Source organism: Nelusetta ayraudi, unplaced genomic scaffold, assembly GCF_046127955.1.
Source record: "Nelusetta ayraudi isolate G7.1 ecotype Tasmania unplaced genomic scaffold, CSIRO-AGI_Nayr_v1 ptg000048l, whole genome shotgun sequence".
In the NCBI taxonomy this organism is placed as follows: domain Eukaryota; kingdom Metazoa; phylum Chordata; class Actinopteri; order Tetraodontiformes; family Monacanthidae; genus Nelusetta; species Nelusetta ayraudi.
Genome location: NW_027466098.1, coordinates 8,220,495 through 8,236,333, shown reverse-complemented (window position 1 = coordinate 8,236,333; position 15,839 = coordinate 8,220,495). Strand labels below are relative to the sequence as shown.

At 44.1% G+C, this 15,839-nt stretch overlaps 1 protein-coding gene across 2 annotated transcripts in view; it reads right to left on the bottom strand.

Moving 5' to 3' along the window:
- sik2b (salt-inducible kinase 2b) overlaps positions 1 to 15,839 on the bottom strand; it is a 42,336-nt gene that overhangs the window by 20,518 nt on the left and 5,979 nt on the right. Inside the window, exons 3-4 of one of the 2 annotated variants that reach the window (XM_076036069.1) lie at positions 10,450 to 10,513; positions 1,008 to 1,169 (exon numbers count right to left, since the gene is read on the bottom strand). In XM_076036069.1, the coding sequence (XP_075892184.1) occupies positions 1,008 to 1,169; positions 10,450 to 10,513 (226 nt within the window). Of the gene's footprint in view, positions 1 to 1,007; positions 1,170 to 10,449; positions 10,514 to 15,839 lie in introns of those variants that run through there. The other variant, XM_076036070.1, reaches the window with a different exon arrangement.

Genomic DNA, 15,839 nt, shown 5'->3' with positions numbered 1-15,839 from the left:
AAGGCCTGGCAAAAATAACATCTACCTTTTCTGAGAAACAGAGGGCAGAATGATGACAGGAAGAGTCTAGGTGTCCGTCACTACACTTTACTGGCTGCGTTTTCTACGAAAATCCAACGGGCTTACCCCCCATCCCACCTTATTCGACAATTTTAACAGTTATGCAACCGACAAACGGTGATTTCACTTGAAGAACCAGAGGCCGTTCCCACCTGCGCACTTCTAGGACAGTTAAGTGTCTTTAGCATCCTTTCACACCTGTATTTTTAGCTTGCCCCAGTGTCCTCGGCTCACATTAGGAGGATATTGCTATCAGTTTCTTGGAAGAAATTCAGAGAAAAAAATCTCTGCCTCCTCTGGAACCTCGTCAATGCTGCAGCCCTTGGCAGAGCACGAGGCTCTTCGTCGTTTTTCCCTTCGACCGCAGTGGCAAATCAAAATAACCAATCCATGTTGATGCCTCGCCTTCTTCCTCCAATGACAACAGGCCATTCTCTCCAGTCTTCCTACTTTCCGACACAGCCTTCCCCCTTTTTTCCACGGTAGGACGCACCAGGGTGAGTGGAGGGCTGATATACTCCAATGTCGACACTGCCGAACAATCAAAGTGAGATGCGTGCGCTACAAAGCTGCAGATTAGTCTTAAATCTCTGCCTTTGGATCATGGCACTATCTGCCATTATCCTTTATTCCTACAAAAAAAAATATCTCAGGGTCACTGCAGAGGTGAATCAAATCAACTGTCTAGTTTTTTTTTTGGTTTTTTTTTCCCCATTTTTTTGTGTTTAAAACGGTATGTGGCAAAATCACGCACATCTTCCAGCCAGCGGTTATCTCACGGAACAACCTCTTGACCACTTCTCAACTCTGCGCAAATGGCTTCTGCAGACAGCTGAGACATTTCTGAATCACAGGAAGCGGCGAGGTAACGGCAGCCGCACCGATCGAGCATCGGTTCCAACGCCGACATTCCTGTGGATGACGGAGCAGCGACGTTCCCGCGTTACCTGCGATCTTGATGTTCATGTGTCCGTCCAGCAGCAGGTTCTCCGCCTTGAGATCCCGGTGGACGATGTTGCGGTTGTGGCAGTACTCCACCGCCGACAGGATCTGCCAGAACTTCCTCCGGGCCTCGACCTCGCTCAGCCGCCCGTGCTTCGCCAGGTAGTCTGCGGCCGGACAGTGGAGAAAAAGCAGGAGGTCATTTCATGTGGCGTCGCAAGCAGTGGCGGGCTGTGCATATCACACACTGAGTGACGCTCTACTTAGTCCTGAGTAAATGATTAATAATCGCATATTATTAACAACAATTTTGACCGACATAATCGTAAAGTCATATCAAACTAACAGTGAGACTGTCAAAGCTCAAAAAAGAATTTTCGGACATTGGTCAACAAAGTTTTAATAAGCCCAGAAAAAGCCTGCACGTTGTTGTTGTTTCAGACAAGACAATCATGACACAAACTACTCATCGAAATCAAAAGCAAACAGATTATTGCCATTTGTTTTTGAGAATATGCAACAGCAAAACGAGTGAACAATAACGCACCAGGTCACGAACATTATAAACTGCAGTGTACCTTGTCCCTCCGCCACTAGAGCCTAGTTAAGTCTTTCAGGCTCTCACGAGTGCCTATCCAATCACAGTTGAGCGTAAGGCGTAAGACCAGCTAGCTGGCCTCGGTGGTGCAGACCCGAGATCTGATTGACTATTGCAACCGGCAGCTGTTGATTATGTATGTTGATTCTGCTGGCCTCAGGGAGATTTCATAGAACCAGACAACACAAGCTAGCTGAAGTACGATTGGATAAAAATAAAAAAAAAAGTAATATACAACAATGGTAGCAGCGCAACAAAGTGGATATTATGGCACTAAGAAAACAGACTATAGAGAGTAACTTTACCAACATATTTATGGGGGAAAACAACTTTAGGCCAGCAGGAAAAGGTCTGCCTGGCCCTGGACTGAGCCCTGGACTGAGGAAAACGGACGAAAGGAACAATCATTCCTCTAGCTACAGCAGCACCAACATCACAAAGACACAATGGAAGCAGTTCTGCAGCCCCTTCTTCTTCTTCTCTCTGACGTCTTCTTCGTCAACCCACCACTGTTCGCAAGTATTACTAAACACCACAATATTTTGCTTTGTAGAATTGTAAAAGGAAAGAAATGAATTTAGTGTTCGTGGTTAACAAGGATTTCAGCCTACAAATGTTTAGAGCTGTTTTTTTTAAAGGTGAATTACAAAGATAATAAAATTGAATGTTTTTTTTTTTTGTTTCAAACATTGTCTGCGAGTGTAATTAATGGTTTGCGGGAGTTGGCAGACCAGTGAGAATAACATCTCAGAGCCAAAACTCTTTTGGTGACAAAAGTAGTAAATCTCATCGTCTCGCAAGAATCCAGATCAATGACCTTTCTGTCACTGTCTGCTTTTACACCAGCCTAAATGTTTCTCCAACATGCTCATTAGCAAACATTCACGGCTTTCTACAAAGCTGGCTTTGGATTGGGGAACTTTGTGGGATTGTGATACCAGACTTTTTTTATTTATTTTTTTTCGTTTTTCGTAGCGCTGCGATCTCTGGGCAGCTGTCGGCAGGGGGGCTCCTCTTCACACTTCCCCCATCCAGATAGCTCGCAAACTCTTTCATTCACACCCCGTGGCAAACGAGATAGGACGCTGTCTGTCGGCTCCTCGTCCAGCTGGCACCGGCACAGACCACCAACCAAACCTGACAACAGTGCTCCAAGTACCGCGACAAAACAAGCCAACACAACTTCGCTAAGAGAGCGCTAATGGAGCGTTCAAATCATAAAGAGCGCCATTATCCCAAGACTCACAAGGTCAATCGCAAAAGCACCACTTTTTTTTTTTTGCCGTTATCACGAAGAGTGAGGGAAGTGGGGGGGGGGGGGGTTGCAGCTTGAGTTGCACAATACCACTCAAACAAGGCTTTGTCTATTCTGAGCGCTGAAATGTCTCGTGTCTCTTCTTCGGCGAAATATTGCCGTGATTTCCCTCGTGTCTCCGCCAATCCCTTTAAGAGTAAATTACTGGAAAATAAACAAGAAAAAAAATAAAACGGCGCCCCTTTACGAGATACGCAAGCTCTCCCAATTTCACAGCCTACTGCCACCCAAAACATTACGCTCTCCAAAATAAACCTGGGAGATGAGCGGCGCAGTCGCACGCGTCCTGATGCCATTAGGAGGCGACGTCTCGTTAACCGCCCAGCTTAACAAGACCGGGCCGTTTGCCGCTGAATGCGCGAATACGGAAGTTGATATTACCCCCGTGCAAGCAACGGAGTCAAGAACTTAACAGTAAAAACCACACGAGGATGCCAGTTGCGCCACTAAGCCTCTCGGACGTGCGGCCCTTTTGTCTCCAGGGGGGGGGCGACTGATTAGACCGCAACTGGCAAATTCCATCAAGAGGGCACTGAGTGAGCAGCGCAGCTTTCATATGACGCTGCTAATCAAAAAACACACCAGGGAGGGGAATGTGGCGCCGACATCCAAGTACGCACCTAAGGGGGAAACAAGGTCTTAGGGTCTTTTCTTCTTCTGTCTTTTTTTTTTTTTTTTTTTTTTTAAGTCTAGAACTAAATTGTCCGCCTCATGGTCGAAAAAGCATCACAACGTTTGCCCAGCTGGCTTGTTGGATCCACAGAAATACTTCCACCTTTTTTTCAATATCTAGCAGCAGCAATGCACAGAAATAAGACGGATAATGGCCTGAAAGACTACGTTGTAATGGTTTATTTGAGTAATTAGCTCCTTTTGGAAGTGTGTGAGCTCAATAGTGATTAGCCATCCCCATGCATTTCTGCTTATACAGATGCTTTACATTCTGCCATTAGCCGTGACACAAAAGGAAGCACCAACTAACTACACTACAGCAAAAATTTACTGTCACTTAAATTCTGCAGATTCATTCAGCGGACACCTTTTTCCAAAGTGACGTGCAACACAAGCGAGCTGGTTATCTCCGTAAATAAAAGAAAACAGTGGAGTCTTACAATAATACATTTTCAACACACTAAACACTGAACAATAATTGCCACTGGCACTGAGCCAATTGTGCCTATTTTTCAACAGCACTTTAAAAAGAAAAAGAAAAAGAGAGACAAACAAAACAAGCCATTACTGTCAGGCCCATCAACACACACACAAGCACACAGAGTGCAGTGTACGTTGCCCCAGCGGAAGGATGAGTAATCTACTGATACAACATTGGCAAGGGCCGAGACTTCGGCACTGTGCAGCACACAGAGCTGCATTCTGGGAACGCGAACAGAACAAGTATGAATCATGCGGGTATTAGGGAAGCGCTCGGCGGGCCCCGTGTTCCACTTCTGCCGAGGGGCTAAGTCTCTTAACAGCTGCTGAGATTTGGAGGGAGCAACCATCATGAGTACAGACTGACTCGCTGGCAGGACCTCTGGCTGGACTTCAGAAAACACCAGGGGGCAGGACGTGTGCAAACGTGCCTGTGTGTGTGTGTGTGCATAGCATAGAGGACACTGCGCAAACACATACCCTCGTTTCCACATCAGTAGCGTTACCCAAGCCACTCAAATCCGCTAGCCGCATTAAAGTGACGTCTGTGTGGGTGTTGATAGGTGCCGGTGTGCTCGGACTGAAAAACTGGCACCCTCGGGGATTGGACTGGGCTGGAGCCAGCAGCAGCAGCAGCAGCAGCAGCTAAAGACTAGCCTTTGATCCAAGTTAAGAAGCCATGCGAGATCGGTTGCAAATACTGCTTGTGATATTCATTTTCCATTCACAACAAAGAAGTACTCGTTGATGAAGTGCTCGCATAAACCCACCCACCCTCTTCTTTTTGGCGGGAAGCAAAACAAGTGATCTTGTTATTGTTTAGCTGTCAAGATGAGGCTAAATAAAGTAAGGGACTTTTTATTTTATTTTTTTTTTATTAGCATTGACCTATTGCCACACCACTTGAGCGTCAAATAATTTCATTGTACTTAAAAAACAACAACATGGTGCTAAAATATTAGTCAATTTTAAGGCCATATAACTTATTCTTGCACAACTTATCTCTATTTTCCATTAAAGCCTTTGAGAAAAATTATTAATTTTTTCCTGTCACTCTTTCCTTAACCCAGCAAACAAGCAAAGTGTGATGAAACCGGTTAATAAAAACACATGTTGCAAGGATAAGCTGGTTGTTGTTTAAACTTTCTTCCTTTTCTGCTGTATGAAATAAATGCAGGCGGTAAAAAGAACAAACCAAAAACAAAAATGTTTTTTTTATTATGACTTAAATTTGCAGAAACTATATCTTCAAAGCCAGCTGCTCATACCGCAGCACTCTATGGGGATTCAACAAACACCTGGAAAATGTCATGTTATTTATACCTCCTCTGAATTAACACAATCCTTAAAAGTAAAAAAAAACAACAACAAAAAAACAAAACCCCTCATCACAATGATGGGGAAAGCATGACAGCATCTTTCCTTCTGGCAGTTGATCCCTCAGTAGCGGATCACTGAAGGCTGTCACAGAAGATGCTGCGTGTCACTGCCGACGCTTTTGAAAACACTCATTGTTAGATGTCAAAAAGGAAGGAAATCCGACTGCCGCTACCAAAAAAATAAAAATTAAACAAATCAAATACAGACTCCTTCCTAAAAGCCACATGTTATTATTATCCACTGGAATTCTTTTGGCTTTGAATGCCTTCATGGTGCGGAAGTATACCTGCTCCGACAACAAAAGGCGGCCGGTGGGCTGCTGCAAACGATGAATGCAGTTTGTGCAAATGATTGACGGTCATGGTCATCTTGACAAGTGTTTTAAATTGGATCACTGATTTGCCTTGCGCAGTAGCAGAATGTACGTCGGCTCGACGCCTCATTAAAAGATGGGTTGTTTTTTGTTTGTTTTTTGATTGATTTGTTTATTTAAGCGTCAAACACCCTGATTGGTGCCCAGCCATCATGGGCTTGTTAGACACTGATCAATACATTTGTCAATAACGTTCCCACAATTACGTCCACAATAGCCAAGTGGCCACAGAAAAAAAGCCAAACACAACACAACCTAAAATCAATGACACATCAATGATAAAATAATTTGTCAAATGGGATAGAAAATACATTTTCTATAAATTTAGCCAAAGCAAAAATTATTTTGTTTTGAAGTCCTGGTCAGACACCAAAAACATACTGTAGTTTAACCGATATTAAAAAAAAGAGCCAAACAACTTGAATTTAAACAGTGGTGACCATTCTGGCCACCCGTCCTTCTAATTATTACATTTGAGTTGATTTTGTCTGGTGGCAAAGCTGCCACGCAGACTACTGACAGATCTACACCAAACCTTCCCAGTCAATAAAACAAACAGCAGAAGCTGGGAGCTTGTGTACACAAAGACATGCAAAAAAGAAAGGGAGGGAAAAAAAAAAAAACAACCCAAAAAACTATCTGGAGCGGTTTCTTTGAAGGCGACAGCCTCCTCGCAGTCTCACTCCCCTCCCTATCAGTCAGAGACGACAGATCTGCAGGAGTGATTCGACTCACTTGGCAAGCCATTATACTCCCCGTCTTCTGCAGCGGCAAAGCTTTCTTAAATATGCATGCCCTACATTTCCCCACCACCTTCCCAATTCAAATGGACGTTCCCCTGCTCTCGCCTCCGTTCTCCTGCAGACTCCTCTGCCATCCCGCCCGCCGCCGCCGCTCTCCACGACTGCGCTTTTTATTTGTGGCTGACCCAATTTCCAGGTTTGATCCATCCTTGCCGTCTTACAGGCACACTGTAAAGGCGGCAGGCAGACGGACAGACAGACACAAAAGGCAACGGCAAACAAGCTGGCAAGGATGCCTCAGCTGCGCCCATTAGAGTGCCCACACTCCCGCCCCCCCCCCTTTTTTTTTCTTTTTTTTTTACAATAACCCATCGCTCTCCGCCTCCTCGTGCCAAACCCCGGCGCTGCTTCATTGTCTTTAAGGCTCCAGACACATGCATCCATTCTCATAGACACCCGCGCGCCCAGAACTCCTCCCTCTCTCCCTCGCAACACTTTACAGCGTTGTGCGGCGAGGGACTCGGGAGGCTCGTCCATTGTCTCTTACACGCACACTCGCTGCAACAGGGTGTGGAGTCCGAACCTTTCACGGAAACTTCAAGACCTTGGAAATATCACCGGTCCGAAAAAAGCAAAGGATTGACAGAGAGAGAGAGAGAGAGAGAGAGAGAGAGAGAGAGAGAGAGAGAGAGAGAGAGAGAGAGAAAGAGAGATAGAGAAAGAGAGATAGAGAAAGAGAGATAGAGACAAAGAGAGAGAGAAAGAGACAGAGAGAGAGAGAGATAGAGAGAAAGAGAGAGAGAGGGACAAAGAGAGAGAGAAAGAGAGAAAGAGAGAGTCCAGACTTAATCCAGAGTGCGTGGTTGGGGAAATCAGGAATGATCGTTCAAATTTTCACAGAGATTGAAGAGTGCAATATTTCCATTCCTGCCGCCACCGGCCGCCGTCTGCCCGGGTTACGTCGGCGCCGTGAGAGCTGCGGCATGACGATGACATATGAACGCCCTTACATAACAATATCACATTGTGCAATCGGGGCATAGGGGTCTGAGTAATCAGGACACAATGGTTTTATAATACCCTGTGATGAGCCATGAGAAAATCTCGGGGCCGGCCGGCGGAGAGGAGACAAATCACGCGGGAAATGTCTGCGGTGACGGGCCGGCGGGTTCCCTCGCCACATTCTTTGCTAAGAATGAGCCGCGAGGAGAATAAATGAGTTTTGCTAGCGCAGCCGTGAAGTAGTTGGCTAAGTAAGGCTGGCAAAGACGATCACCTCTGCGTGGCTGTTTGAAACAGTGGATTTGTGAAATCATGAAAATTCAAAGAAATTAAGAATAATCCTTCACAAACAGGCTAATTTTGTGAGCACGTTAGAACTTTTGCCAGGCCTGATTCGATTCATTCATCAATCGCTTCTTCTGGATTAAAGTTGCGGAATACTTTTCAATATCCCTCACTACTGCTTAATGTAGTGTAACTGCTCTCAACATCCCATGTGTTGAGAGCAGGAACAAAAATGAGGAATAATATTTGATCATCTGTCCCAAAAATGACAAATCAAATGTTTTAGGTTTACTTCAATTCATTAATTAAGTGAAAGCGAAAACACGGAATAGTCAATTGAAAGCACCTATTATACTTGAGTATACTAGAGTTTGACATCTTCTCAAGAAATATTGTGCTTTCCTAGTTTTAGCAAAAGAGTACATTTGGAAATTTAATGGATATCAATATTAATCATATTCAGTACAAAATTATAATTTCAGTTAAAGAGCTTCTACATATTAAGTATGACAGAAATATAAAAAATAATGCAAAATAATTCCTGTTAACTCAGGGCAGGAGTGGTTCAGCCCTCACAATGGGTGGTGACCTAATGAATTTGGTGAGAACTTCAGACCGGTTTTCTTTTTCCACCTTAAACAAAACAAAAAAATTGTGTGATGTCATTGCAATTCCACAGCCCTGACTGTGTGAAATTACAGGAAGAAAATGCACTCCGATTGACCGAGCAAGGGATGTGGAGCGACCTGCAAACCTCCAGAAGCGGAAGAAGATGGAGGCGAGGAAGACCGACACTAGATGAAGAAGAGGAAGACGACTGGAGCCTGCGCAACTCCACAGACCGGTGGGAACTTCTTTACTGCTCCCGTGCTGCAGTTTGCTTACTGGGAGGGAGGTAGCGGAACGTGAGCGCGCTAAGTGGGGCGAGAGCTTAATGGTAAGGCGCTGATCATCAATGCCACGGTGTACGTGGCGATTTGCAATCCGATCCCAAAGCAAATAGGGAAACGCACTTTAGCATCAGGTGTGCAAGAAGTGGCTGTTTCACACGTTGGCAAAGTTGCCGTTTTTTTTTTTTTTAATGGAGCCGCTGTAAAACTCAGAGGGCGTTTTTTTTTTTTTTTTTTGAAACGTCAACAGAAAGAGTACTTCTGTCTCATCTGTGTACACTTCTCTGGCTGCACGCTTTTCTCATTCACTTTTTTTTTCCCCTCATGTCTGCTTTCAGTGGTCTCTAGGTCACAAGAGCAGGAGCTGCTGCTGCTGCTGAGTCAACATTGGAAGTGGAGTGTTGGCCTTGAAAGTGCACGTGCGCACACAAGGTGACTTACCGTGCTTCACGACCAGGGTTCTCGCCTTATTTTGTCTGAAAATGTTAAACATTCTTGCTATTGTTATTCTATATACATGACGATCCACTTAGGATCTGATCTGATCCTCAGTCTTGGGATCAGTGTCAAATCCAAATTAAAATCAATATTAAACTAATACTTCATTCAAAACTAATCTTTCCGGGGAAGTTTTTTAATTTAGAAAACAAATTATTCAAATTAGATTAGGATTTAATTTTAGGGGCGATTTAATTTCATTTGTGATTATCGCTCCACAGCTGGCAACGAATCGGAAATAAATACAACCATTTGCTTTTCTTTAAAAGTCAACTCATCATTCTTCTCTATGGGAAAAATCGGAACCCTTTTGCTGCACGAGTTGAAAGGGAAAAAAAGAGCACCTGGAAATTATCGACCAAGAGGGAAAAATTCTTTACATCGTTGGGAAAGATTCTGGAGCTTTTTACGTATTATTCATCATTACTTTGCAGACGGCATTGACGCCGAACCAACCCGTCTAAAGGTTTTGAAAAGACAGGTCTTACTGAGACTGTCTGCTCACTATTTATACTCTGAATTATGCTTCTTTTTTTAACATTCAGAATGAAGTCAGTCCATCAGTTCTCCTCGTTCTTCTTTTCATTTCATTTCCTGACCTCTCCTCTCCTGTGACACGGCTTTGGCGAGTCACATGCCTCTCTTGTGCTACGATGACGTTGGCACCGTCAAGTGAGTAAAGCGAGTCAGGCAGCCAAACTCATGCACTTGAGGCTCCTGCCAGTTGCAAGCTACTAAAGATCCAAATACGGCAGCTTCACTTCCAAGCCATTTTGAGACTTTGTGCTTTTTGTTCCAAAAGCAAATAGTTGACGACGTTGTGGCGGTTAGCAAAGTGACGTCACCTTTTGCACGGGGGGAAAACAACGTCAGCACATTTAGCACGGCGGTCACCAGCCGCACACGACAACGGCCATTTAAGGTCATTGTTCTCGAATAACCATTAGTCATGTGACCTTTGAGATTGAGGCCTTGTGTGTGTGCGCGCGCGTGTGTGTATGTGTGTGTGTGTGTGTGTGTGTGTCTGTCGGAGAGCAGTGTAAACCCAACAAGACTTTGATACTTCCTTGTTTGTCAAAAACGCCGCTGACGCAACGCAGCCGATTCCTTTTTCACGTGCTCGCCGGGTGCGACCGTGTTGTCGGAGGGGCCGCGACCCCGATTCGCTCGGGGGGGCGGGGGAGGGGCAGGGGGGCGGGGGCGCTACTCACCAAAGATCTCCCCGTTCTTGGCGTACTCGGTGACCAGGTAGAGCATGTTCTTGGTCTCCATCACCTGAGGAAGGAGGAGGAGGAGGAGAGAGACTGAGTTCAAACGGCAGGCCGGTGCTCGCAGGCAACGCGGATTAGATCATCTACGTCTAGTGTTCTGCACAAGAAGACAATTAACATAAGGAGAAAGGAGGCACACACACACACACACACACACACACACACACACACACACACACACACACACACACACACACACACACACACACACACACACACACACACACACACAAGTCTTCGCACAGCTCTCTCCAACCACGCAGTCTGGCAACGGGCAAGTTGAGAGCAAAACAATAAAAAAAAAAGAAAGAAAAGAAGGCGAAGGCATGAATGGCGCCGACTCTAAAAACAGCATCCGTGTAAGAGTATGTAGGTGGACGGCCGGCGCTGCCGGTTATATCTGAATGGCTCTCGAAAAACCCTCTCGATCGCCGCGCGGTTGTGTAGGAGCCGGTCAGATTTAGAAGCAGCGGCAACACTCGGGAGTTGAATAGAAGTGAAACGCGGAGGGGAGGATGAGATGGCGAGCCGAGGATGAATCAGACGCGCGCAGCCAGACGCTCACATGAGGAAACCCACGCTCATTGTTTGTGATCAATTTTCCATCTGCTACACTGACCAATTGCTGGATTTAGCAATTAGAAGAGTTTTGTTTTCACCCCCCCCACAACCCCCTTGCCATGCTTGGGTTGTGTAAACAATGTTTCCTATGAATCGTGGTGGCTGGTGAATCGGCCCATTGATAAACGCCTGATTTTGTTCCATTAAATGAAGCACTGCTCCAATCAAGCGTCCAACCTGTGATGTAAACCCTTTCTCGTGGTTAATGTTGTTGCCCTTTCAGAGCATGAAAAATGTATTGACCGCAGTGACGATCGCTCCGATTTATTTAGTTGTGCCGAAGAGAGGCAGGATACATGACACCAATGCACAGCTGACTAATAGGAAGACATTATCAAATGCTATCAGTTGAGAAAGGAGGGGCCGTGATAGTTGGCCCTCCGTGGCTCAGGTGGTGAAACACGTGTACTTGGAATCCAGCTTCGTAGGAATTTTTTTTCCTTTATTTTTATCCATTTATTCTAATCATTTTATGTCTTTAATCCACAGTTGGTTGCGTAGGGTTCTGATATGAGCACATAAAAAAAAAACCCAAAGAATATTGCGATCGACCCAGTTTTACAATATTATTACTAGTTTAAGATTATCATTTGTTCAACCAAAAACACACCACTGATAATTGTTTTTTACGAATAAAAAAAGTAATACTTTGAAACTACAAAAAGCATAAAAGATCATTCCAGGAAAAGAAATTAGAGTCGGAAACTCGAATTAGAAAATTTCAAGCGAATCAGCAAATCGGAAGAAAAGCGTTTTTTAACGACTCAATGATGGATTTTTTGAACAGATAGCAAATCTGCTAAGAGGGTCAATGTACGCAGACTAATTAAAACCTGGAAATCTTTCATCAACTTATTATCTTCTCTGATCTCGACTCGCTCATAAAATAATCAGCAATGCTGGACGCTTCTTGTAAAAGTGATCTGCTGAGCTGCTCCGAGCTGAGAACAACTGCAGGACTCTGAGGTCTGTTTGAGGCGGCGGCGGCGGCGGCAAGGTTTCACGGCGATGTGCTGCTTTTGTTCAAACCGCTTTTTCATTCAAGCACTTCAAAGAACGGAATTAGCTCCCAAACAATTTCAAGTCCAGAGCAAATTACTGTCCCCCCCGCCCCCACACCCACCTTGAACATTAAAGAAAGAATGCTACCAGCACTGACTGAGTTAGATGGCATTGTCGATTTCAGAGTATGTGCTAACTGGCGCAAGTAATAGTTTTAGCACGTGTCCTTACATTGACTTTTTACATCCCCAGTCCCCGACGTGCACATGTACTGACCTCTGACTGAGAGGTAGGCACTCACAACTGCACCTGATGTCAAGCTCGGGCAATGTTTATACTCATTTTAAGAAGATGGATGGATGAAATATGATCTGAAGGAGTAAAAAAAAAAACAAAACCTGAAAACCCTGAAAGGGTTAGTTATCAATATGTCAATATACAAAGGGTGTCCCAAAAAATTCGACATCATTTTGCAGGCGAATACTTTTGGCAATTCTTGTTGAAATAACCTCAAATTTTCACAGAATGCTTAGAAACAGATCAAGAGTTTATATTTTTAATATTCTATTTCCGTTCTCTCTTCTGGTTGAGCCATGCTGTTCACTCCCGAAGAGAAGTCATTTTGCATCTTGGAAGATGCTCGCACACAGTCACCCTAAGACTGTGCAGTCTGCCTTCAATGCAAACTTCACCAACTGGCAAACAAATTTGGACTCGGTAGTCCCATAATAAACTTAAGATGTTCAACTCCCAAACTGTTCAATTTCATTGAGCCAGGCTTAGAAGTTTTCTAGGTAATTGCTTTTAAAATAATGTCAATTTTTTTGGGACACCATGTATATCAATAATGTACTAAAAAGAAATTCTGCGACTGTTCAACACCATTTCTTTGGGAGATACGAGTCATGTTATAGATACAAATGTCCCACAACTTTCTTGGTATATTGGTTTTGCACTCCATATGCCTGCGGGCAAAGTATATATTTGGGTTATACTTCTACTTCTAGTTAGTAGCTTTATCCTAATCTCAAAGCAAATGTATTATTTCCTTTAAGCTTTATGCTTTACCTTTATCAAGATTTGTTTGCTCACGAAGAAGAAAATTCTTCTTCGTGAGCAAACAAATCTTGAGCTGTGAGAAAAGCTCAGATAAAAGTGAACCTCCTCTCTTTTTGAAAACTTGCTCTGGGGGTAAAAAAAAAAAAATCAAATATAAAATTGAACAAAAAAATAAAGAACTGAATCTAAATCACATTATGTAATACACTTTGTGGCAACAGAATCTGTGGTTTAAATGTAATTCCAGATCATGCGAGCGTCTCTTTGTGCTCGCTGCTTCGTGCAGTCAGGCAACAGGCTTTTTTAGAGAGCACTTCATCATGTCACCGCTAATCCTGGCAGAGCGGCCACTGCTCACTCGGGCCTGACACGCAAAACGTCGCTTGTTGTGAGTTTGAAACATTTTTGTGAGAACCTCGTGGGTAGGGTTTCAAGACCACTGCAATAAGCAACTGATTCTGATTATCTGAGCCTGAGAGAGAGAGCAGCTGTCGTCCTCCATGCGCTAGATAGATTGATTGAACAAATGAGTCAATTCAAATGATTTTAAATGTGAGTTGTTTTTTTGTTTTTTTTAAAAACATGATTACCTCTGATGAACAGTATTATATTAAATAGTAATAAATATAACTGCAGTGGCCTTATATTTTAATAGAGAAATGCAATAACTGCAGCAATAGTACAGTGCCTGCAGTGATTGATATGACTTTGTGACAGGGCACGACAAGGCTCTCACAAAAAGTCAGAGTACGTACCCTACACACAGTGACACACAGACTGCAAACTATCACATTGATTCAATAAAGACATTTATGTTAGGTGAAGTAACACAATTATTTGACATTTTTCTGAAACTGATTATCAGTTATTCTTAAGAAATAATTGGCTGGACTCAATACCATCAAATATTCATGAGCAAGACTTTTGGGATTGGGGATTTGCAGTGTTGCACTCCATTCTACTGGTTACTGGGATTGAGTTCAGTCTAAGCTCCACTCTTGGAAAGGAGAAATATGATGGAGAGGCGCAGAAGGGACACAATGATGGTAGACTACACACATTACATCACACTGAGGGGCCAAATTGGGTTGTGTGTGTGTGTGTGTGTGTGTAACATCATTAGCCTGGCCTCCCCTCGTTTATGAGTCTGGAAAGGAAATCACTAATTGACAGGACGTGATTGGATGGATGGCCAGCGAGAAACAATGATACACACCAAAATAACACAGCGGAACAAGCTGGCACAGCGCTACGCGGTTGTATAATAATGAACACTCATTTACTTTGCCCCAAACTAACAGTACCCAAAGGATTACGCAATACAACTGAGTCACTCAAACTGTTGATTCACGCAAACGGTCGGGACTATTTCTTTTTTCACTGGGACGTCGCGTTGCCCGTGTTTGCCTTTGGGCAGCCTCAAACTTCCATTGAACCCTTAATCCAAACAAAATTCATTTGATAAGATCTCACACAGCCAAAGACGGTTGCATCTGTGTGTGCGCCTTCCATTTGCCGCCCAATATAAACGGCTTGCCCATGAAAACCTTTAAGCGTGCTTTTGCAGGTTTCCTAACAAAGTGTGTCTGTAACTCACGACCATGGGAGACTACCGGTAGTCCTGCTTTCCGTCATTGTGTTATTACAGGAATACAGAAGCCCCCCCCCCCCCCCCCCACACACACACACCCCTGGAAGGCCCAACCCCAATTCATTGCATTGTGGCAGTAAATGCAACAGTAACAATAAAAACCCCAAACGTAATCAAAGTCAGATGGGCTGATCCACTTTTAGCGCAAAAATATTGTGAATTGCTTGCTATCATTATCTGCTCTGACTCAGCATCTGTTGACAAAGCACACAGCACTAATAATATGATGGCGCAAACATGCCCATCAGGTTTAGCAGATGTGGGCACCGCTCGTTCAGTCAGATTGCAATTGTCCTGGTGGCCAAATAAAAAAAATAAAAAAAAGGCCTCCTACCACAGAGGCAGCAGGTAGAGGAAAAGGCAGAAACAAACAAACAAACCAAACAAAAAGACCTAGTCAGAAATTCCCAGGTGAGCTGCATAGAGATGTACAAAGTCTGCAACGCACTACAAGGAGCACATCTAACTTCCTTTTCCGTTGGCCTTTTAAGCCGTAATAGTGCTTTTGGACTTGCACCCATCTGCTCCTTCAGTTGGCCTCAGTTCCTCGTGAGCAGAGAATGTGACGTCAACAGAGGCGCCACTGATTGGACAGGGACTGACGACATAGGACGATGTCATTAAGAAAAACTAAGCCAGCGACAACATGCTTTTTTTGTGTGCACTGCAAAGACGATACTGCATATTTGTCCAGTTTTGCTACCGAGGTGCAAAGGTTTCTGCGCTTGGTGGCGCACAAAAGAAATTCTGGGGGAAAGAGATGAGAAAGTCCGTCGGGCACTCAACGAGCTGATGACATTAGAAAAAAAAAAGAAGCGGAGAAAAAATAAAAATGGGGACTGCTGCAACACCAATATGGTACTGTCACACTAATGACGTCAAGGGGCTTTTGGGCCTCATTGCTATGACGACCCCGCCCACGCTGAGGCGGTACTCAATTGTTATGGAAAACGAATGAAACCGGTTCGAGTCGGGATAAAAGTGTGTAATGGAAAAG